General features: G+C 42.3%; 1 protein-coding gene across 5 annotated transcripts in view; it reads left to right on the plus strand.

Annotated features, from left to right (window-relative positions):
- otud7a (OTU deubiquitinase 7A) overlaps window positions 1–24,660 on the plus strand; it is a 53,612-nt gene that overhangs the window by 21,698 nt on the left and 7,254 nt on the right. For all 5 annotated transcript variants that reach the window (XR_009788671.1, XR_009788670.1, XM_061774460.1 and 2 more), the window contains 9 exons: window positions 2,960–3,145; window positions 4,513–4,731; window positions 5,849–5,950; window positions 9,250–9,377; window positions 9,681–9,793; window positions 13,375–13,502; window positions 13,578–13,727; window positions 22,477–22,591; window positions 23,924–24,008. Coding sequence is in view for 3 of the 5 variants with exons in the window: in XM_061774460.1 (XP_061630444.1) it covers window positions 2,960–3,145; window positions 4,513–4,731; window positions 5,849–5,950; window positions 9,250–9,377; window positions 9,681–9,793; window positions 13,375–13,502; window positions 13,578–13,727; window positions 22,477–22,591; window positions 23,924–24,008 (1,226 nt within the window). In the remaining 2 variants the exon portion in view is untranslated. The remainder of the gene's footprint in view (window positions 1–2,959; window positions 3,146–4,512; window positions 4,732–5,848; window positions 5,951–9,249; window positions 9,378–9,680; window positions 9,794–13,374; window positions 13,503–13,577; window positions 13,728–22,476; window positions 22,592–23,923; window positions 24,009–24,660) is intronic.

The following is a 24,660-nucleotide window of genomic DNA, read 5'->3' on the forward strand; positions in this document are numbered from 1 at the left end:
CAGAACTGAACGTACTGAACTCCACAGTTTGCTTGCTCGCGCCGCCAGTCTCTCTCTTTCTCCCTCCTGTGCCTACATACCGAGCAGCTCGATGCATTCAAAACCACTCCGAAATAAGAGCACTAAGTAAAACAGCTCAGCAAGCAACACAGCCTGCTCCTCCAACTGCTCAAAGCAACACACAACAATAAACAAACATAACCAATTGATTACAGTACTGCTGAAAATAGTGCAGTCTTACCGGTTAGGAGCTTCTCCTTGGGTTTCCTCCATAATCGGTTGTTAGTTTTGTTTGTTGCACTTGCAGAACTGCTTCAATGTTCCTTTGTGACTCGGCAACAGTTATCACTTTTTTCTTAAAAGCAGTGGAGTAAATTGCCCTTGTTTTACTCAACATTTTTTGACTTGCAAGATTAATTGACGGGACAAGAAATACATTTCCTGAAGACGTTGAAATCCGATGTCGTCAAATGGTAACACGGTATCCTGCGAGGTATGGTCATGAGTCTCGGGGTGCCTTTGGAAAAATTCTGCGCTGATCTGCTACACTGGGGACCATTCAGAAACTAAAACATTGTTTGACTGTGCGGGACACGAGCACTGAGTTAGGGCGTCAGATTGAATTTACGAACGCACCCTTGGTGAGCAGTGAAATTTTTGCGTATTATATATACATAACCCTGGACATTAAATATCATATTGGAATGAAAGTACACCTTTTTCACAACCACTAGTTACCGGTATACGTTTATACAATGTGATTTTTTTCCCCCCCCGTTCTTCTTACACCCACGTATAATACGCTCCATCAACATTTGATTATATTTTGGGGGGAAATACAGTATATGATTTGGCCCACGGCAGAGGTTTCTTGTCCTCGCTGTTTGCCAATTCTGAGCTCATCTTGTGTGAATTATTGAACACGAGCACCTGGACATTCACATATGGACATTGAACAGTTAACTGAGAGTTAACACCATTATTTAGAAAAACAGGACTACTGTCTTTTCAGTTGAATTAAAGTGTACTCATACCAGATACCACTCAAATGTTGTAAATGCAAACTTTTAAAGATGATGAGGCAGAGACGGTGTGTCCATTTTCATGTTCCAGGATGGTTTACACATTCGTATTAGTTCTGCCCAATCTGCCTCTGTCCAACCTGCCTAGGTTCTTGCAATTTCCCTACATTTTCTCTACATCAGTTCTCTATTTTGAACATCGTTTTCAATTCAACCTGACTGGTATTCAGTGACCATAGTATGCAATCCATCAGCATTTTAGAATACACTAGTCCATAAATATGCTTTTAGTGCTGTATAGTAAGTAAATCCTGCGATGGTGGAATTCCTGAATGAGTAAGTTAAAGCTAATATATTACTAATGGATGTGGGTAACCCATGTTCATAATTTGTCTGCGCTTCTTTCTGCTGATGACGGCCATTTCAAATGAAGGAGAGATCTATTTTTCCATTTAGAGCTTGCGTGAAAGCACTTAGAGACCATGCATTTGCCGTCATACTGCCGGGCCGCGGGTTGCCAACATGGGTTTTGATCACCTCTGAGAGACGTTCACTAAATCCACTTTGCATTGATTTGGCTTGAGAGAAGGGGATCAGTGGTGCCAAGTTTCATGTTCAGTTAGTGGAGAAGCATCATGTCTGGATGTCTAGAGGAAATAGCTCCTTTTAAAGGAGTCCATTAACTGGCCCGCGAACATGCTCCGGTTACAAGCCGGTTGACACTCGCACCCCTGAATGCAAGTATTATAGAAGAAGAAGAAGAAGAATCATCTTTTATTGTCATGAACATGCATGCATGCACACGAAATTTGTTCTCTGCATTTAACCCATCACAGTGAACACATACACATGTTAGTGGAACACACTGGAGCAGGGGGCAGCTGAAGCGCCCGGGGAGCATTTCGGGGTATCAGTGTCTTGCTCAAGGACACCACAGCCATGAGTCCGGGGGATGTTGGCGGATGGTCCAGTCGGGGTTTTGAACCTAGGTCCCCCACGGTGGCAGGCGATGATCTTAACCATTGGGCCACGGCTGCCCAGTAGATTGAAACAAGTAGATTGTTCTCTCATTAACAGAAGGATCAGTATCCTCTATTCTGCCCTACTATTGCTTTCCTGTTAAGCTATTTCTCAAACAAAATCTATTTAAATGAGCTGTGCTTCAATTAATGTGTTGGAGCAGACTGGGCTTTAAGAGCTTTCTCTCTGAAAGCAGTTGTCTGCTTCCTCTGAGAAAGGACTCCATAAAAGTGATGAGAGAGGCCAAGCAAAGCCAAGGACCTGACAGTTAAACAATGAGTTTACACTTTAATCTGAGGCCAAACTACATTCTACTCATAATTTCATTACATTGTTCTTTGAAGAAATATTGATTTTAACTTTAATACAAGTTCAATAACACTTTTGCACGCATACACACTTCCTTCAAACTGAGTCTTACCAAGACCGTGTGCTTGCTCATGTTCTTCCTATGCATCAGGATATTGCTGTCACTCTGTTAATGGATCTGTCTCACTTTGCCATCATCACTCTTCTGACCCTACCCAACCTCAACCTTTCACAGTTGCTCACTGTTTCACTGTTTTTGCTTCATGTGGACTACTTTTAACATTGGCTTTTCGTTTTATTAAAATAAAATGAAGCACTAGAAAAAGGGAAAAAAAAATGAGGACCAGTATGATTTTTTTATCTATGATGCTATGCTACACGTTTTTTTTTTTTTTTTTTAATTTGAGCCCAGCTCATCACTTTCAGCTTTCTGTAGCATGTCCTGTATGGGATACACTTGTTTACAGTAAGATAGTTTGTGTTGCCCAACATCAGTTCCGTGGGAATGTTCAAACTCATATCTTTTGGTTAAAAAGAAAAAAAAAAAAATCAGCTTCACTTAAAGTTATTTCATTATCTGGATATCTTTGTTGATTTTTACCTCACAGGTAAAAACTGGGACCTTAGTGCCGCTCTGAATGATTATGAGGAGCTCAGGCAGGTCCACACTGCCAACCTGCCGTCAGTCTTCAACGAGGGCCGCTACTACAAACAGCTGGAGGCACGTGACACACCAACCCATGTCAGCAAGATCGACAGATCGTGTGCGCAGAAGCAGGAAGACAATGGACAAGGTAGACTGTTATTGTGACCACTTGGCAAATTTGTGTGCCTGGGTATTCTCCGGCTCTGGCTTCCTCCCATATTCAAAAAACATGCTTGTTAGGTTCATTGAATACTCTGAATTGTCCATAAGTGTGAATGTGAGTGTGAATGGATGCTTGCTTAAATGTGCGATTGGCTGGCAACCAGCTCAGGGTGTACCCTGCCTACTGCCGTAATGTAAGATGGGAGAGGCTCCAGCTCACCTGTGACCCTAATGAGGACAATTATACTGTAGAAGATGGGTGGATAGTTAAAGTTAATGTGAAAAATATGTATAATTAGTGAAATAGTGCTCCTTTTTTTTGCATTATAGTACAGCATTTCCTCGCACCGGCCACCACTCAAATCGACACTGTGGGCTCCATTTTCATGATTGATGTAAATCCAGCGCTGCGTGTGGCATAAATCTAGGAAGAGGTATGTTAGACCCATCCATCCATCCATTTTCTGAGCCGCTTCTCCTCACTAGGGTCGCGGGCGTGCTGGAGCCTATCCCAGCTGTCATCGGGCAGGAGGCGGGGTACACCCTGAACTGGTTGCCAGCCAATCGCAGGGCACATAGGAACAAACAACCATTCGCACTCACAGTCATGCCTACGGGCAATTTAGAGTCTCCAATTCATGCATGTTTTTGGGATGTGGGAGGAAACCGGAGTGCCCGGAGAAAACCCACGCAGGCACGGGGAGAACATGCAAACTCCACACAGGCGGGGCCGGGGATTGAACCCGGGTCCTCAGAACTGTGAGGCTGACGCTCTAACCAGTCGGCCGCCGTATGTTAGACCCTGTGTTGATAATTTCATGGACCAGTGTACTGCAAGCACATTTAAAAGAGGGACATCTGCCCTGGTGTGGGCGTCGTCACAGCCGACTTCAATCGTCCAATCGAAGCAGTTCCTCTTGTTACCTTTAAATGCGGCGCACCAGTGGCGTACTAGCAGTCTTTGACAACTGATTTTCTTGAGTCCAGGAGGTCAAAGCGTGCAAAGTAATTTATAAGGAACTGCAAGCAGACCTCAAGGAGTGGATGATGTAGAGTTGGCTTGGGAAGAGATCATAGATTTATGCCCTGAAGTGGGCATTTGGAGACCACCCCCCACCCGATCGTTGATGTTGGAGTGTCTCTTATTTTGGACCGCATTACTGTTGGTGTTTGCACATGGGCTCATGCAGGCACAGTGATGTTCTAAAGTTGTTGAGTTCAATATACAGCATAACATTGCATTTGATTTCCTGCTAATGTTGGAACACAGCCACTGCCATTAATTATGTCGGCTTCCTCAAGCCAGTTGTTTCTCCATCATCCATTCACATCTGTCTCCATCTGCCCTTCCAGAGAAGCGTCTGTCCCGTGGAATCTCACATGCCAGCTCTGCCATTGTCTCCCTGGCGAGACTACAAGTGGCCAACGAGTGTACCAACGAGCAGTTCCCTCTTGAGATGCCCATCTACACATTCCAGCTGCCAGATCTCAGCGTGTACAGCGAAGACTTCAGGAGTTTCATAGAGAGAGATCTGATAGAGCAGTCCACTATGATGGCTCTGGAGCAAGCTGGTGAGTATAGTTTTTGTTCATGCTTATCGGATCTGTTTGTACAGAATGGTGCACAGTCAACAACATAATGCAGATGGAGAAGAGGATGAGAGTTAAATCAGAGTAAAAGCGAGACATCTGGGTGAAGACCCCAAGGATTTATTTTCCGTCTGAAGCTTTGAACTTTTGGAGAAACTAACTCGTGAATTTTCTCATCTCCCTGTGGACTGCAAAGATCGTGACACCATCCTCTTTGTATATGGCACACAAACAAGAAAGAAAAAAGATTGTAGCTGTTTTATTTACAGTACATGGATAATGATAGAATGCCGCCATTGTAAGCCTGGAAGTTTTGTTTTTTTTTAAATAAAAGAATCATCCATAAGATGAAGTGGGTAGAAATATATAAAAATTATATGGCTCTGCAAATTATGAAATGCAAAAAAAAAAAAAAAGTCTGTGTCTCTGAAAGGTTAACAAGACTCATAAGACTCTATTTACTGTTGTTAAATGAATGACTCAGTCATTTCAGTTGCGAGGACTGTGCAAGGTCTAGGGCTGTCAAGACGTGCCCCCACTTTCCCTGAGGGACGCCGACTGTGGTGATGCAAGAGGAAAAGGATTTTCATCTTGCTTTTGAGTGGATTATTTATCATATTTTTTATGCTGTAACCTTACAACCCCTGAAGAATATTAAAAAATGTTTTACTGTACCCAAGATGATGCTCCAACTGACTGTTTGGTTGCAGGATATAAAATGTATACTGTATAAATGTCATGTTCTGAGACTGATCATTTTACACCCTCCTTATTGTAATGAACACATTTTTCACCCAAAAATTGACATCTGTATTTAACCCATCTTGGCAAACACATCAGGCACACCAAGCATCAGTGGTAGGACAGGGTGATACAGTGAAAACAATTTTTTTGATAGCTTAATACATGATTGTTATTGCTAGTGTTTTGTTTTTGTTTTTTTAAGTATGACTACATTTTTACTATTGCTTGATTTGTAACAATGGCTTTATTGTAAATAACTTTACAAATGTAAAATAAATTTTTAAAAAATCATATTGTTTACGCTAGTGTGCTTTTGATGCACTTCTTACTGGATATTTTGTATGTTTATGCTCAGGTCGTCTGAACTGGTGGTCCACTATGTGCACCAGCTGTAAGAAGCTGCTTCCTCTGGCCACCACTGGGGATGGGAACTGCCTCCTCCATGCTGCTTCTTTAGGTCAGTGTCCCACATTTAATATGGATTCCACTTAAGGACTGCATCTTTAAACTGCAAACTAAGAGAGTGACTCATAACATTTGCCTGCATTAGAGTTTTTCTGCTGAATTTTTTTTAGCTCTGCTAGTGTCAGACCACATTATGGAAAAGGTGACATGAAACACAGTTGGGTAAAATATCAGAGCCCATGTCATTCACATCTTTTTCTTTCGGCCTGTCCCGTTAAGCGTCGGCACAGCTTGTCATCCTTTTCGATGTAAGCCTATCTCCTGCATCCTCCTCTCTAACACCAACTGCCCTCACGTCTTCGCTCACGACATCCATCAACCTTCTCTTTGTTCTTCCTCGAGCTCTCTTGTCTGGCAGCTCCATCCTCATCATCCATCTACCAATATACTCACTGTGTCCAAACCATCGAAGTCTGCTCTTTCTAACTTTGTCTCCAAAACATCTAACCTTTGCTGTCCCTCTGATGAGCTAATTTCTCATTTTTTCTTCCACCTGTTCCAACCTGCTTGGACCAGTTTCTTTACTTCCTTACCACACTCACCATTGCTCTGGACTCTTGACCCCAAGCATTTCAAGTCCTCCACCCTTGCCATCTCTTCTCCCTGTAGCCTCACTCTTCCCCCTCGACCCCTCTCATTCATGTACATATTCTGTTTTACTTTGGCTAATCTTCATTCCTCTCCTTTCCAGTGCATGCCTCCATCTTTCTAATTGTTCCTCCACCTGATCCCTGCTTTCACTGCAGATCACAATGTCATCTGCAAACATCATGGTCCACGGGGATTCCAGTCTAACCTCATCGGTCAGCCTATCCATCACCACTGCAAACAGGAAGGGGCTCAGGGCTGAACCCTGATGCAGTCTCACCTCCACCTTAAACTCCTCTGTCACACCTACACCGCACCTCACCACTGTTCTGCTGCCTTCATACATCTCCTGTATTATTCTAACATACTTCTCTGCCACTCCAGACTTCCGCAGGCAGTACCATATACATTTGCCACCTGTACCTTTGCCCTACGTCGCGTTTCAATGTATTCCTTTCGCCTCTCCTCGGTCCTCTCAGTATCTCACTTCTTCTAACCTCTTTCCTTGTGTGATTTCCTGTACTGTGAGGGTCCACCACCAAGTATCTTTCTCTCCTCCACCAAGTATTCCCCTGCCTGTCGCTCTAATCACCTTGGCTGTAGTGGTCCAGTCTTCTGGAAGCTCCTCCTGTCCACAGAGAGCCTGTCTCAGCTCTTCCCGAAAAGCCGCGCAACACTCTTCCTGTCTCAGCTTCCATCACATGGTTCTCTGCTCTGCCTTTGTCTTCTTAATCTTCCTCCCCACCACCAGAGTCATCTTACACACAACCACCCTATGCTGTCTGGCCACACTCTCCCCTACCACTACTTTAGAGTCGGTAACCTTCTTCAGATTACATCGTCTGCACAAGATGTAATCCACCTGCGTGCTTCTACCTCCGCTCTTGTAGGTCACCCTATGTTCCTGCCTCTTCTGAAAGAAAGTCTTCACCACAGCCATTTCTATCCTTTTTGCAAAGTCTACCGCCATCTGTCCCTCCAAGTTCCTTTCCTGGATGCCGTACTTACCCACATCACTTCTTCATCACCACTGTTTCCTTCACCAACATGTCCATAACAATCTGCACCAATCACGACTCTCTCTCTGTCTGGGATGCTCAGAACTAGTTCATCTCGCTCCTTCATGAATTTCTCTTTCACCTCTCGGTCACATCCTACCTGTGGGGCATAGCCGCTACTCACATTATGCATAACACCCTCAGTTTCAGCCTCATCACTCGATCAGATACTCTTTTCACCTCCAAGACATTCTTAGCTAACTCTTCCTTTAAAATAACCCCTACTCCATTTCTCTTCCCTTCTACACTATGGTAAAATAATTTAAACTCTGCCCCTAAACTTCTAACCTTACTGCCTTTCCACCTGGTCTCCTGGACACTCAATATATCAACCTTTCTCCTAATCAATGTCAGCCAACTCCTGAGATTTTCCTGTCATAGTCCCAACATTCAAAGTCCCCACACTCAATTCTCTCTCTCTGGGTCAGTGATGTTCCGGGGGCCGCGCAGCCCTCCATGTGCTAGCCAGACGTGTGACTGCCATTAGGTACTGGGATGAGATCCTCAGATCCATTGTGAAACCATATGCTAGTGCAGTGGGGCCCGGGCTCCTTTTGATGCATGACAATGTTAGGCCTCATGTAGGTGGAGTGTGTCAGCAGTTCCTGATGATGAAGGCATTGATTTTATGGGCTAGCCTGCCTGTTCGCCAGACCTGAATCCAATTGAGCACATCTGGGACATCATGTCTCATTCCGTCCACAAACGCCACGTCGCACCACTGACTGTTCAGGAGTTAACTGATGCTCTGATCCAGGCCTGCCAGGAGATCCCTCAGGAGAACATCTGTTGCGTCGTGATGTGCATGCCCAGGCGTTGTAGGGAGTGCATACTGGAACGTGGAGTCCACACACACACACTACTGAGGCTCATTTTGACTTGTCTTGAGGGACTTCCACAGAAGTTTAATCAGACTGTGATTTGATTTTGAGTATGATTCGGAATTCAGACCGCCATGGGTTGAGAAGTTTGATTTCCATTAATCATTCTTATTTTGTAACTAAGCTTTTCAACTGAAATATCTCATTCATTGAGATCTAGAATGTGTTGTTTAAGTGGTCCCTTTATTTTTTTGAGCAGTGTACAACTGAATTGTACTTAAAATAATGTACTGTACTTGAGGTACTGTACGGTACGGGATTTTAAAAAGGTTTGAATAAGCTGTTGCATAGCTATAACCTTCATTCTAATGTTTGATTGTATTTCATGTTTTACATGTAGTAAATTTTAATTGTATTTAATTCAGTAATTTGTTTATGTACAACTAGAGAGCGCCAGCGTAGCACTAATGGTACTCATACCACACTTTTGAGAATCACAGATATAGGCAATTAAAAATTGGGGGATTCATGTAAATACTAATTTTCAGGAGGAAAAGTACAGAGCACAAGTTAATGCATCAATGCTAGCGCTACCACAATTTTCGAGGTGTCCAGACTCGTCGACCACTATTACAGGCTCTATAGTAATTCACAGTTGCCCTAGTAATGACTGACACAGTTGCTAAGTCAGTATACCAACAAGACGATTTTGATAAAAAAATCGTCAGTCTAATTACCATGTAATGTTGCTTTAGAAACACAGCTGGGAAGAGCTGTCGTGTCCCATTGTCTCCAAGCAACAATGACGTCTGTGTCTCCTCCAGGGATGTGGGGCTTCCATGATAGAGACCTGATGCTGAGGAAGTCCCTGTATACCATGATGAAGAGCGGAACAGAGAGAGACGCCCTGAAGAGGAGGTGGAGGTGGCAGCAAACCCAACAGAACAAGGAGGTTGGCAGATTCTGTCCATTGTAGCACATTGCACCTGAGGCACTTTAATAGTCTCATGTGAGCAAGTCATTTTTGCTGGATACCATATTTTGCCTTTTTGAGTGTTGGTCGCAGGGCCTTTTTTGTGACTCACTCCCCTTGATGACACTGGAACTATTTGAGAGTTGAGTAGACTAACTAGTACTTTTTTGTCAGGCTTTTCCCTTGGTAGCAACAGGTTCAGAAAACCACCTTTTTGGAAACAGAATGATGAAAGGGATCATGTGGGCGAGCATGTGTTCATCAGAGTTGTTGCTTGTGCAGTCTGGCCTGATGTACACAGAGGAGGAGTGGGAGCGGGAATGGAACGAGTTGCTCAAGTTGGCCTCCAGTGAGCCTCGCACTCACCTCAGCAAAAATGGCAACACGAGCGGAGGGTAAGCTGTCTTGAATGCAGGTCTCCCACACATATTGTATGCTCCAAATGCAACTTGCATAACATGCATTTAAACCTGCAGTAACTTATTTTTATTTTTTTTAATGTTCTTTTCAATCAAGCCACTACTAGAGGAGATGACACAATGCTGATTAAGCCCATCAGCTCCTCGAACATATTGCTGTATTTTTCAGTATTAGATTATTTTTTTTATATTTAGTGAATGCCCACTAAATTACGTAGCGGAAATGGCACAGAAATGTTGCATTTTACTTAAAAATAAAACTTCTTTCCGAGGACCCCTTACCTGCCCGACCAGGTGCCTGACGTAACATACCGAACAATGCATCCGCAAACGGAGCAGTTATAGGGAATGACTCACTGTGTCTGCATTGTACTGCCTTGTGATATTTCTGCCGGATATCTTCATCACAAATGCAGACAGGCTTCGATGATAAAAGAAAACAGCCGTCTGTCGCGAACGGAATCCATACATCTTTCCAAGGACCCCTTAGCTATCCAACAAGGTGCCTGATTTAAAATAAACAAAGTTCAGCAACGGCTGAGCAATGCATGCACAAAACTCAGCAATAACATAGTGAATTTAATTCAATTGCCTCTTCCAAAGAATCCATCCTTTTCCCCCACTGGCTGTCCTTGTCATGAACGGAACAGAGGATAGGACCCAAAAATGCACGACTCCAAAACAAATGGACAGTTTCCAAAAAGAGAGGTTTAATAGACGGGCATAGGTCGGTACACAGGCAGGCAATCCAAGAAAGGCAACAGTATCCAAAAACATGAGGCAAAGAGGCAAGGTCGATAATCGGAACAGGGTCAAATCTTACTGTGAGTCTGTGACGTGGAAACAAGGAATGCTGGAACGCGACAACAAGGTACAACGAACTGGCAACAAGAGGGAATGAGACACAAGGTTAAATACAATAGGTAATTAGGGTGAACGAGGCACAGGTGGTGAAGATGCTCACAGGAGCAGGTGTGTGTGAAACAGGGGGGAAGACAAAACCCGGAACACACCCATGACAGTCCTTCAAAAGAATAAAATGTTGTAGAAAGTTGTAGAGTTCGCATACAAGGGGCCCTACGTCATATCGAAGCGACAGTTTCTGTTGTTGTAATACTGAATTCCAGGCTAGGGGGTGACAGACCTTACGTATTATAACTTTTAACGAGAATAGATTTGTAAATGCTTCATAATATTGTGAGCTGTACCAAACAAATCAACTGTGTTTTCAAAGTTGTAAGAAAGTGCTTGAATTGTGCATTCTTGGAGTAATGATTGATGCAAAGCTACCCTTACATAGAAAATATTTTTAAAAAAATTCAAAAACCATTGGCATACTTTACAAAGCCAAGGAAGTCCTAAACAAGAAATCATTATGCCCATTTTACTCCTCATTGTTATTGCCATACCTGACCTATTGTGTGGTGATAATGGGGTAACATCTACAAAACAAACACTCAACCTGTTTTCAAACTACAACAAAAGAGCAATAAGAATTATCAATCGATCAAATTATATAGAACCAACAAATCCACTATTTATCAAATGAAATACCCTCAAATTCTACGACCTGATTGAATTCAAAACAGCACAATAATGTACAAACTACACAATAACCTTCTTTGGCACAGTACTCAGAAGATGTTTGAAATCAGGGAGAGTTGTTGTAACCTAAGGGGAACAATTGTCTACAAAAAAAGCCAAGACAAGAACAAATATAAAGTAAAGGTGTGTCTCTGTTAGAGGTGTTAACTTATGGAACAATTATGATACTGAACTGAAAAGGTGTGAATCACTACTGTAACTGTGTTCAAAAAGAGGTAGGTGTACCTGTGAGTAAGGGCTTATGAAAAAAGCAATGTAAGGGTGCAGCTGGCATATGTTTGTGTGTAATGCACATATGCTTCTATCTACATGTGTGTTGGTATTTGTTGATCTCAACCATTGGATTATCCATGTGCGTCTTTTATTTTTTGGGTAAGACTGTATGAATAGCCTATTATTATATGAACATGACATTATTTTTATTATTATTTATTACTCAAGGGGTAGGACTAGTTAGGTTTCCTATTTCTTCCTACTCCCTTTGAATATGTAAACTGTTCTTAACAATGACTCAATTGATTTTTAAAAAAAAAAAATTATTTCACTTTCCGTTATCTTCTTTCAAGTTTGTATGTTCAATAAACCAATCAAATCAAACATTCAAGTGCTTAAATTAAACAACGTTAAATACAAACAAATAGCTGGAAATGACAAGTGGCAAAAGACTAAGTTGGGTTAAGAGAAAACGGGGTTTTTTGTTTGTAAGATTTTAATTATTTTCACACAATCAGTGATAGCGTAGTGATACATAAGGCTGACTTTCATCAGCCCGCATGGTATCGATTCCTGCTCAGTTACTGTAAGCATGAATATCGTGAGTTTGAATTTGCTGTTTGGATGGACTATTTTATATATATATATATATATATATATAACAATTATTATTATTTTTTATTTTGACAAAATGTTCCATGTCGAAAAGTACTGAAAGCCCAATACCGGCATATACAGTGCTCTAGATTTATCTATGCCTAAGTTACCATGACTTGACTTTAGAAAGTCAATTTAAATTTGACCAATGTAAACCATTTGGGGCTTAATTTTGTACATTTCTGTGTATTTCTGTAACTATAAATGTAGCACCGCTGTAGCGTGCTTGCTAAAGCTTGAACATTGGAGAAAAAAGAGGGGGGAAATTGTTCAGGTTGTCTTTTGTCCTTCCTATAAGTCTATAAAAGCTCACATCATACTCTGCCATCTAGTGGCATCCCTTCGCTACTCCCCTTCTTAGCTGCTTAATTTGTCTCCCTCCCACTCAGGTGTGGCTTCCCTGTTGCATAAAGACAAATGCAAGCACGTTTATTGAAGCAGATCTGAAACAAACTAGTTTCCTCCTCCTACATACAGAGAAATCACCTTTTCTCATTTCTTTTTCTCACAAAGCAGGTGTGCTGTGTTGCACAAAGAGGAAACAAGACGTGTTTAACATAGGGATGCTATTTAGCGCAATGTAATTTTAGCTGGTTTTCAGTCACAGGCAACCTCCTCTTTTAAAATGCTTCATTTACTCCATTAGTGTGGTGGTTTTAACCTGTCATTGAGCTTGGCTGTAATGCGGTAATCAAGTTTAGAATGTTTGATGGTCCTAGTGGGAGACGAGCCCGTAAATGGGTTGAGTGGGATTCACATATTAAGAGGTTCTTCATTAGAGTTAATTTGGCCGCATAGGCTGTTAGTGTGCCCAACTTAATTGTTGCACATTTTCTTGTTCCCTGGTGGTCGCAAGCCTTAGCGCTCTGAATCTGTGCTTGCTTTTGCTCTCTTTCTTTCCAACACATGTAGAAACTGAACAGATGGGCCTATTGTTGTCCTGTCTGTAAACAGGCGCCAGATGAAATAGATATAAGGGGTGAAATCATGTGATTCGCTTATACATTTTCTATTTTCACCACTAGTGTGCTTGTATCCGTCAGTACCAACTCATGAAATCCCACGGGTGTTTCCAACTGCAGGGTGGATAATGCTGAGGATCCAGTCTATGAGAGTCTGGAGGAGTTCCATGTGTTTATGTTGGCCCACGTACTCCGCAGGCCGATTGTCGTGGTGGCCGACACGATGCTAAGAGACTCAGGAGGAGAAGGTAAGGCTGCTCCCTGTCCTTATCATATCAACAATGAGTAATTGTTCAACACTTAACTTCTTTACTGACTTTCAGCATTTGCACCAATCCCGTTTGGAGGTCTCTACTTACCCCTGGAGGTGCCTCCAAGTCGATGTCACTGTTCCCCGCTGGTGTTGGCTTATGATCAGGCACACTTCTCTGCACTGGTGTCCATGGAGCAGAGGGACCAGCAGCGAGAACAAGGTAAGCATCATTGCATATTCTTAGGAAAAACTGCAGCGGCGTTTCTTCAATCCAAGGCAACACCTTCTGTGAAATGAAGGCGGTCTTCTGACTTCATGGGGAAATTCCAAGTGGTCTGCCTTTTCTGCTGGAGGTGAATAATGTGTGAAATAGCAGTGGAGCTAGGTGTGATCCATTATTAAAAGATGTCAGTTGGCAGCGGGAAACTGGGAGTGGCCAAAAAGTGGACAGCAGGCTCCCGTGATTTATTAAGGATTAACACTAAGGAAAGGTACAAGTCAATGTGTCGATATTTGACTGCCTAAAATTTTGTTGATCATGTACAGTACATCAGAAGATAAACAAAGGCCATTTTCTATCATTTATAGAAATGTGTGTGTTACACTGCACTATGTGGAGACAGCCAGCAGAAGACTCATTTATATCATGCCCAACCAATTGGCTGCCCAGAAGGGATGTAGAAAACAAATCCAACGAGTTATGTAGTTGTTTGAAATGTTGCCTTCCTGAAAACTGAAAAGTAGGACATACCGCTTGGTATGAGTTCAACAAAGCTGAACATATCCCCCCACACACACACACACACACACAAAACAAGCAAATATTTGCTCATTGTTTGACAATTTAACTACATAATAAATGTGCTTTTTTAACTACAGCATACCAATTTACACACAGAAGCAATATTGATACTTAGCACCATCTAGTATAACCACTAACTCATTTTTCTAATTGTTAACTTGATTGTACATCTCTGGAGGGTTATTAACTTCATCTTGGGGATGGATTTTACTCAGCTCTGAAGGTAGGTAGTCCGAATTCAAATGGCATTCTATAGCACTTTTCCAATCTGGAGTTTTCTAATTTTTTACAATGCACCATTTTCACATAATGCTAATAATATAATTTTTTCTTGAAAGTTTTTCTTCTATCATCAATTTGAGGTAAAAATCATGTTTTCAAATTCAAAACAAATGTATATTAAGTTAAATTAATTAAGTCAATATCATTATTAAATTAATATCAATATCATTATGGCAGCACAGTGTTCTAGTGGTTGGCATGTCTGCTTCACAGTTCTGAGGTTCAGAGTTTGAATCTGGTCTTGCTGTGATTGTCTGGGTTCTTTCTGGGTACTCGGGGTTCTTCCCAAATTCCAAAAACAACATGCATGTTGGGTTAATTGAAGACTCTATAACTGACCATACGTGTGAGTGTGAATGGTTGTTTTTATACATGTGTACATGTGTCCTGCGAGTGACTGGCAACCAGTGCAGGGCGTACCTCGCCTCACGCCCAAAGTCATATGATAAGCTCCAGCTCACCCACCGTCTTGAAAAGGGCAAGCAGTAGAGAAGAGGCAGCACGGTCGCAGGCTGGTTAGCACATCTGCCCCACAGTTCTAAGGACCCGGGTTCAAATCCTGTGTGGAGTTTGTATGTTCTCCCTGTGCCTGCGTGGGTTTTCTCTGGGTACTCCAGTTTTCTCCCACATCCCAAAAACATACATCCATCCATCCATTTTCTGAGCCGCTTTTCCTCACTAGGGTCGCGGGCGTGCTGGAGCCTATCCCAGCCATCATTAGAGTTGTCAATTAACCTACCATATATGTTTTTGGGATGTGGGAGGAACCAGTTATTTGTAGACTCTAAATTGCCCGTGGGCTACAGTATAAGAGCTACAGTCACGTTATGGCAAAACTTGTTTGGACACTTGTTCGGCTCAAAACAACACTGGCATGGAAACAGGATTTCAGAACATAAAGGGAGTTATTCTCACACCCTATTAAAATATTTCAATTAATTCATTCATTTTAACCAGAAATCAAGGAAATTTAATCAAACGTCCATCCCTAGTTAAAATTCTTGACACATTAGGAAATGTAGCTGAAGTCCCATGCCCATCCAATACATACAGTAGTATTTGAACAGTAATTATGCAGTATAAGTTAATTTCATTTGGGTGCTGTGTTGATATTTATTTTATTTTATTATTATTTTTTTTTCCCTCCCCCATTTGGGCACGGGACTCATTCTTGTTTTGCCCATTGAGATGACAGTGTTCCCACTCAGGATGTGTCGTTTATTCTTAAGGTCACAATCATCCTCGCATGTGTCCCTTTAATTGACAAACAGAGTGGATCTCCTTGACAACCAGGCTTAGTAGTCACGGCACTCTTGTGCGTCTGACTCAGTGGGTGGAACTCACTTGTCATTTCAGTGGGCAACCGGCCAGATCCGTCTTTCTGTCTCTTTTCTCGCATACAGACTCGCACTAACATCATCTCCTCCTCCATCTATCTGCTGAGTAAGATCCTATTCTCAGCATATACACAGCAACCTAGTTATTAAGTCAGAATATGACCACTACAGACTAGCAGGCAGACATGATTACAAAGCTGCTAACCCTGCCCCGCAGCATATCCCTTCACTGCCAGCAGCACTTCAAATGCAGCCAATTCTTCATAGTCATTACCTACCCAGCACCCATGTTTTTATTTAGGTGTGGATTCTATGCTTTGTCCACTAGATGGCGCCTAGGTCCACAGAAGCCGGTGTAACGCCATCACTTTGCAGCACGTCTGCACTAGTTCTCTCTGGTACACAAGAGTTCTGTGTCGGGAACATTTCAGCTGCAGTGTCTATCCAGGATGTTATGAAAACACTTTTTGCTCGATTCATGCGATGAGTCACATTACAGAACAATGCCAGTGTCTTTTTTTGTGAGACGGAAGAAATTTGTTCATATGCTTTTGCATGCTACCATCAGAAATAGTCAAATGTTGCTAGATTGGTTCATGTTTCTGACCGTGTGCCAGCCATACAAGAGGTCATCCGAGGAAAGGGTCAGAATGAAAAGCCCCCGCTGCCAATCAGGGCAGAGCAGTTCTAAGCAAACCCTTAACCACATCACCACATATGGGCAGGGTCCTACGGCCTGCCAGGGGGCCTCCAACAAGCCAAAACTCTCTCCCGACAGGAGACCACTGTGTGGATGTCTCAGGTGGAGACTCGCTCTCAGTTTCCCCCTCACGCAGCAAAGCGCATCGGAAGGACTGTTGGTGGTCATGTGTGTGTTCAGGTGCCACAGGCTGCTTGGTAATACTGGCTCTTTCTTCAGCCCTCTGTATGAAGAATTAAGGCAGGGTCCCTCCCGGTAACTTGATTCTAAATTGCACGGACACATCCTGCTGTTAGTGCTTTTGAAGTTGCTTGCATGGCTCCTCATTGGTGAACTGCAAAGAGGTAACCAGGGAGGGGCCACCAAAAGTTAGGGGTTGTTGCAAGGGGAGCGTTCTTAATGCTTTATTACAGTCAGGTTTTGTTCCGAATATGGTTATCACACACACTGTTTGTCAAAGACCGACCTGTGCAGTGCCGCTTGCTGTGACTTTTCATCAGCCCGCATGTGCTCCTGTGGTCAGACTGGCCCACTGGAAAACTCTATTTCCATCCCTGCTCCTAAACCTATTACAGGTTTTCTTTGGCAGCCTTGCAGCAGCCCCTCCAGCTACTATTTGAAATAAGTAAAATGCTGTCTTTTAAACATAAAGACCACCTACATAACAACCAGCTAACTCTGGCTAGCTTTCACCTATCTATTAAACACCCATAAATGTTCTACTCACCAGGCTGTCTGCTTAATTGAATCAACATGGCAATCAGAATTAAAACGTTACTTGTTGTGGTTTCATGTGCTTCTACAAATGGGATACGGCTGTAATTTAACCACTAGGGTTTTGCTGTTAAAAATCCGCAGCGAGAGGCTGAGGTTGTCTTAAAATGGACAACCGCTGTTTACTCTGCTGGTGAACTGGGCCCTTTAACTGTGCAGCTGTGTGGTGACCAAAGTCAGGAATTAAAGTTTTCCAGACAGCACAAATTGTTCTTGAACAGAGGAAATATTGGCTCAGTCTTGCAAAGCTGTAATGGGTGACTTTGTCCTCTGCAGGGTCTAAAAGAGGCCAGACAATCCACAGCTCGCAATGCTTGAGCTGCTGAGTTTGCATTAGCTGCAAAAAACACACAGTTCAGCCTCTCCAACAGCTGTTTGCTTGCAGAAAACACCCATGTTTCCCATCCTGCTGGCTACTTGAAGCTAAGATGCAGAGTGAGCAAGGTGAATAAGGCTGTTATGCATACCGAGGCCTATGATGTCATCCGAATATACGCTGTGGGAAACAGTCATTCAAGGACTGCAAAACAAGGCTGCCGGCAGGGATAGTAAATACATTACAGCACACTTTAACCTCCCGGAGCGCCATTGGCAGTCTCGGAATCTGGATATTGTCCATGTGGCAGCCATAGCTCACGCAGCACTTTGGAGAGGCGAGAAATTAGGACAGCTGCACTTTTGCAGCTTGAGCCAGGACGCCACCTGATGGTCCTCCTCTGCCTGCTGCATGACCCCGACATAAGAGAGAGCTGATGCGAGCTGCCTTGTGCCCACATGCCTGTAGATTTTTTTAGTGTGCACTGTGTATTTCTATGGACAGTGCCTCTCATCACACTGTGCCACAGGCATTAGTCATGCCTTTTTTAGCTCGCTGGTGTGACTTGTGTTGTGCAAATCCAAACTAGACATCTGTGGCAAGGTTTCTAATAGGCATTGTGTGCTCCTTGTGATATTACAATAATCCCCCTTCATCATGGGTTATACATTCCACACCGTCCCGCAATAGGCAGAATCCGCTATATAGAGAGACCACATATAAAACATTTTTAAAATTGTTTCACCCATCTTACACATTTTAAACACATTTAAACTCAATAAAGCACACCTATTTAACATGTAAACATATTTGAACATGAAGAAAATAGCACAAGCAAGCATAAAATGCATAGAAAATACTGTACATATTAATGTGTGTAGTACCTATGTTAAATATGTGCCTTTAAGAGGCGGGGCCTGGAGGGGTGGTGTGTGACATGGCGAGCTGGAGCGACATTAGCCGGTTGTCTTAAGCTACAACGAGTCTCCGCGTGAGCTGTGGCTGACAGCAGCGTGCTAAAAAGTGCATCCGTGACCGTGGCTCTCCTTTTCTACATGTGTGGGTATTACAGTAAGTAAGTACAGTGGTACCTTAACTGATGAGTTTACCATGAATCCACATCGTTGAAGTGAGTTATTTCATTTAGACAAATATAGTGCTTTGCCGCCATCTTGTGGCATCCATAGGCAATTATAAACCTTTTTGTCAATTTCTCACAGATTTTTCACCATTTCAGGCAGGGCCCGGTCCCGTGAACAGCAGGGCAACACTGTAATTGGTTCCATGTTTTTTAAAATTGGTTTTCCCCATTGAATTTTATCGAAATGCCATTAATTCCATCCAGCTCCCCACAAAACGACCACAATTAAGTTTTTAAAATAGCACTGTATTGTATAAAAACAGTCAAGAAATAAACAGCTTTTATAAAGTGTAAATACTTGATGCTGCAGTATTCATGTGTTGGATGTGTGCCTTTAAGGGGTGCGGCCCTATCGAGTGACATTAGGAGCTGGAGTTGGGTTGGCCGGCGAGTTCAGTGTGAGCGTCTGGGTGTGAGTTGTAATCTACATCAGCTCCTTACAATGTGTTCTCATTTTGTATTTGTATTTGACTCTTGGTACTGTTCAATAAACGGCTGAAATTGCATCCACGACTGTGGTTCTCCATGCCCACATGCAAGGGCAATGCAGTAACTTAAATGCCCCCCCCCCTACTTCACTTGAGCAGTGGCGTATCTAAAGGAAATTTTGGCTCGCAACACAAAGCAAAAGAATCGACGAAGTGACAGTTTATCACTCAAAAAACTCACAAGTTGGGGCACTCATAAGTCAAGGTACCACTGTATCCTGTAAAAATCCATAAAAAAAAAAAAAAAAAAAACAATCGTTATAAACTTAAAATTTCCACAATGTAGCAGGGATTTCTGTGATAGTACAACCCCAATTCCAGGGAAGTTGCGACGTTGTGTTAAACAAATAAAAACAGAATAAAATGATTTGCAAATCATGTTCAACCTATATTTAATTGAATACACTACAAAGACAAGATATTTAATGTTCAAACTGATAAACTTTATTGTTTTTAGCAAATAATAATTAACTTAGAATTTTATGGCTGCAACACGTTCCAAATATACTGGGACAGGTGGCAAAAAAGACTGAGAAAGTTGAGGAATGCTCATCAAACACCTGTTTGGAACATCCCACAGGTGAACAGTCTAATTGGGAACAGGTGGGTGTCATGATTGGATATAAAAGGAGCTTCCCTGTATCTCTCAGTCATTCACAAGCAACGATGGGGCGAGGTTCACCTCTTTGTGAACAAGTGTGTGAGAAAATAGTCGAACAATTTAAGGGCAATGTTGCTCAACGTACAATTGCAAGGAATTTTGGGATTTTATCATCTACGGTCCATAATATCATCATATCATATCTGGAGAAATCACTGCATGTAAGCGGCAAGGCTGAAAACCAACATTGAATGCCCGTGACCTTCGATCCCTCAGGCGCCACTGCATCAAAAACCGAAATCAATGACTGATGCAAAGTGGAAAAGTGTTCTGTGGTCCGATGAGTCCACATTTTAAATTGTTTTTGGAAATTGTGGACGTCGTTTCCTCCGAGCCAAAGAGGAAAAGAACCATCCGGACTGTTATGGACGCAGTTCAAAAGCCAGCATCTGTGATGGTATGAGGCTGTGTTAGTGCCAATGGCATTGGTAACTTACACATCCGTGAAGGCACCATTAATGCTGAAAGGTACATACAGGTTTTGGAGAAACATGCTGCCATCCAAGCAACTTTTTCATTTTTTTCAACTTTTTTTTAATGGACGCCCCTGCTTATATCAGCAAGACAATGCCAAACCACATTCTGCATGTGTTACAGCAGGTGGATTCGTAGTTAAAGAGTGCGGGTACTAGACTGACCTGCCTGCAGTCCAGACCTGTCTCCCATTGCAAATGTGTGGCGCATTATCCATCCATCCATTTTCTGAGCCGCTTCTCCTCACTAGGGTCGCGGGCGTGCTGGAGCCTATCCCAGCTATCATTGGGCAAGAGGCGGGGTACACCCTGAACTGGTTGCCAGCCATTCGCAGGGCACATACAAACAAACAACCATTCGCACTCACATTCACACCTACGGGCAATTTAGAGTTGTCAATTAACCTACCATGCATGTTTTTGCCGCTTGTGGCGCATTATGAAGCGTAAAATACGACAACGGAGACCCGGACTGTTGAACAGCTGAGGCTGTACATCAACCAAGAATGGGAAAGAATTCCACCTACAAAGCTTCAACAATTAGTGTCCTCAGTTCCCAAACATTTATTGAATGTTGTTAATAGAAAAGGTGATGTAACACAGTGGTAAACATGACCCGGTCCCAGCTTTTTTGGAACGTGTTGCAACCATAAAATTCTAAGTTAATGATTATTTGCTAAAAACAATTAAGTTGGTCAGTTTGAACATTCAATATCTTGTCTTTGTAGTGTATTCAATTAAATATAAGTTGAACATGATTTCCAAATTATTGTATTCTGTTTTTATTTATGTTTAACACAACGTCCCAACTTCATTCGAATTGGGGTTGTAGATATGTTCCATGAAAAAAAATCCGAGATGTAGTGGGGTCGCAGTACGTGAACCATTGTATAGCGACGAATACTGTACTCGGCTTGAAGGGGCGCGTTAGCATTGTGGTCACTGATGTCAGATTACATTTAATGAGCATGTTGAATGTGCTAATGCCTTTCTGCAGGCTCTAACCCTGCACCAGGCCAGTGAGGCGTCATCACAGAACATGTCCCACCAGTGTTGTGATGCTTGTCACATACTGTACATAAGCGCACTTTAAAAGCATGTCAGAGCGAGCGGTTTGACCTGCTGTTTTTTTCAGCGATAAAAGTGGGGCGGTTTCTCTGTCGCGATGAAGCCTGCAGCGATGAGCACCCTAGTGTGTAGAGCACGTGTCCAAACGGGGAGAAGACTGCATCTTTCATCTGCGTGGAGTGTTCTCAACTTGAGCAGGCTGCCTCTCTCTGCTGTAATGTGCTGCCTCTACCCCAATCCCATCACTCTCGATAGCCCAAGGAAATATATCACCTGGGCAAGTAAAACTCTCGCTTGCGTACACGCCCATGCTGTGCACTGGCAGTGGTCGGCTCAGACAGACGCAGGAAGCAAGGGTGGGTGTCTGTTTTCTGTTCCGTGTCTAGTAATTAGTGCTGAGGGTCCTCTTCCTGTCTGTAAGGAGCTGATGTTATCAGTGGAACATGAATGAAATCATCTGGTCTCTTATCACACGCCACTGTGTCTGAATGCACTCAATTTTGGAACCAAACCAACTGGTACAACCACTGTACAACCATTGTTGATGATTTTGGAGAGAAATCTTTAACATGATCAGTTTCTTCACATAGATGAATATCATTAATTATTAATAATAACATAACTAAAGGTAATTGGCGCGAATTTTTTATTTCAGAAGTGTATTTCAAACTCGTAGACCTTCACATTAATCAGTCAGTCAATTAGAAAAGTAGTAACTCTCAATTTCAAAAAAATTGGCGACCCCTGGATTAAATAATCCAATTTTGTTTGGTTTCGTTGTTTATTGTTTATCCTGTTGTACAGAAGATCGGGTTCTGTTCAAATTTCAAAGTAGATCGTCTGTCAAAGAAGTCAATGTTAAAGGGACGACTGTAGTTTTAATGATAAATCATAAGCACTTTCAATTCTGATTCTCATGTCTTGCAGCTGTAATCCCTTTGACGGACTCAGAGCACAAATTGCTGGCGCTCCATTTTGCTGTGGACCCTGGCAGGGACTGGGAGTGGGGCAGGGATGACAACGATAACACCAAGCTAGCCAAGTAAGCATCATGTAGCATGTCATTGGGTTTTGATGTTTATCATCGGAGAACACAAACTGATTTCCAAATAAATTCAGAGCAATGACAAAATCAAATGCATTTTAGGTTTTTGTCTGTCATTGGGAGGAGTTTGAGTTTGATTATGGGCTCTGGCTCAGGTCACTTCAAAGCGTCAGCACTCAGAGAACAAATTCTGAGTGCTGTCAGTCATCCAGAGGCTTTCCCAGGGACGGGCCTCACTGAAGCAGCTACACCCGCGCTGATTTAGCAAGGAGTTTATATAAGGGTTTCTGTTACACATTCCGACCAGTCAGGGGGTTAAGTTTATCCTCTAAAGCGCTGCAATATGGGAACCTTGCAGATACAAAAGTATACACAAGCTGGTCAACCTCAAATTTTTTCAGATGCCTAAACAATTTTCTCCTAAGAAATAATGGGAAAATAAATACAACTGTGAAGTTTAATCATTGAAGTTAAGACTGAAATCTTAACTTTGTCTTAGCTTCAACTATAAAGCACAAATGCATAATGTGAAGGTGATCCACAGGCCAGATGCATGTCACACATTTAACGCTAACATTCTTAATTGTCACACAAGTATAAAAAGAACTTAACAATTATCTGTTAAATGAACAAGGCACTATATCGCAACGATATTCTGACAACTTTTAATGTGAGTCTGATTACTTCAAATAACATCCAGAGTATATTCTTTCTTTTTGATCCTTCTTCTCTTAACACCCTTTGTTGAGGATAGCCGTTGTTTTGGAAGCGTTAATATTCAGATGTCAAAACTTTTTTTTGTTTTGTGTGATTTTATAAGCAGAATTTTTCCGCCCCAAAATTTGAGTTGTACGACCTCAGGTGAAATTCGACGTTAGAGGTTCCAGTCAATGTATGTATTTGATGTCTTTTAGGTCATTTGCACAAAGATCTTGCAACAAGGTTCAGCATTTCTTCTGCAAAAGTCAAACCCAGCAAGACTGGAAATTACCACTGTGTGTTTTCACACAATGGTTCCCGCAATCAGATCATTTGATGTATGACACTGTCAACACAGCATCTGGTGTGACAAATAAAATACTGATTAGATGGCAATTACTTTCAACACAACAGGCCGTGAAAAGTGAGTGTCAAACTTCATTATGCCCCACCTTTCCAGCATTCCTTTAAGCACTGGCGCAGTCACGTCACTGTTACGACTTTGATACTACCTCTAAATGGGGAAACAATGGCAGGACGACTGTGTTCCCCCATTCCATATCTGCGCTGGTCATACACAAGAGCATGACTTGGCTTGTTACGCTTACCCATATACATCTTCTGCTGCAGCCTTATCTTGTCACTGGAGGCCAAACTGAACCTGTTGCACAACTACATGAATGTAACATGGATCCGAATTCCATCCGAAACAAGGGTATGTTCTTTCTTGACAGCTGTGTATTTCTCTGCCATGGCTAAAGTAGCTCTAGAGGAGTGTTTGCCAACCTTTTTTCTGGACCATCACACATGTTTTACATTAAAAAAAATCTCACGGCACATGACCAAACAAAAGTATAACAAAAAGTATATACAGTGGTGTCTTGACATATGAGTTTAATTGGTTCTGTAACCATGCTCATAATTCAAAACGTCTATCTCAAATCATCTTTCCTCTTTGAATGGAAATGCTATTAATCTGTTCCGCTGCCCCCCCCCCCCCTTATTTTAATTAATTGTCTACTATTTGCCAAACTGCTGCTTATTGTGAAGTGAGTTTACTGCCCCCACAGCGCTCGTATGTCATATTTGAGCTTGCAAATCAAAGCAAAGATTCGGTTGAATGACGACTCACATCTTGAAAGACTCATAAATTGGGTCACTCGTATCTCAAGCCACCACTGTATGCTGAAATAATGCTGATCTTGTCTCAATTTATTCAAAAATTTGCTTACTCATTATGAAATCTGGCCCTGTTGTACGAATGACAACAGCTACTAATACACAGGTTAATAGTACTTTCTGCTCTCTGGTGGAAGAGCATTTAATTGTTCTGTCAGTCACTACACTACTCAGTCACTACTAGGTAC

The sequence above is a fragment of the Phyllopteryx taeniolatus genome, chromosome 5 (assembly GCF_024500385.1).
Source record: "Phyllopteryx taeniolatus isolate TA_2022b chromosome 5, UOR_Ptae_1.2, whole genome shotgun sequence".
Taxonomy (NCBI): Eukaryota; Metazoa; Chordata; class Actinopteri; order Syngnathiformes; family Syngnathidae; genus Phyllopteryx; species Phyllopteryx taeniolatus.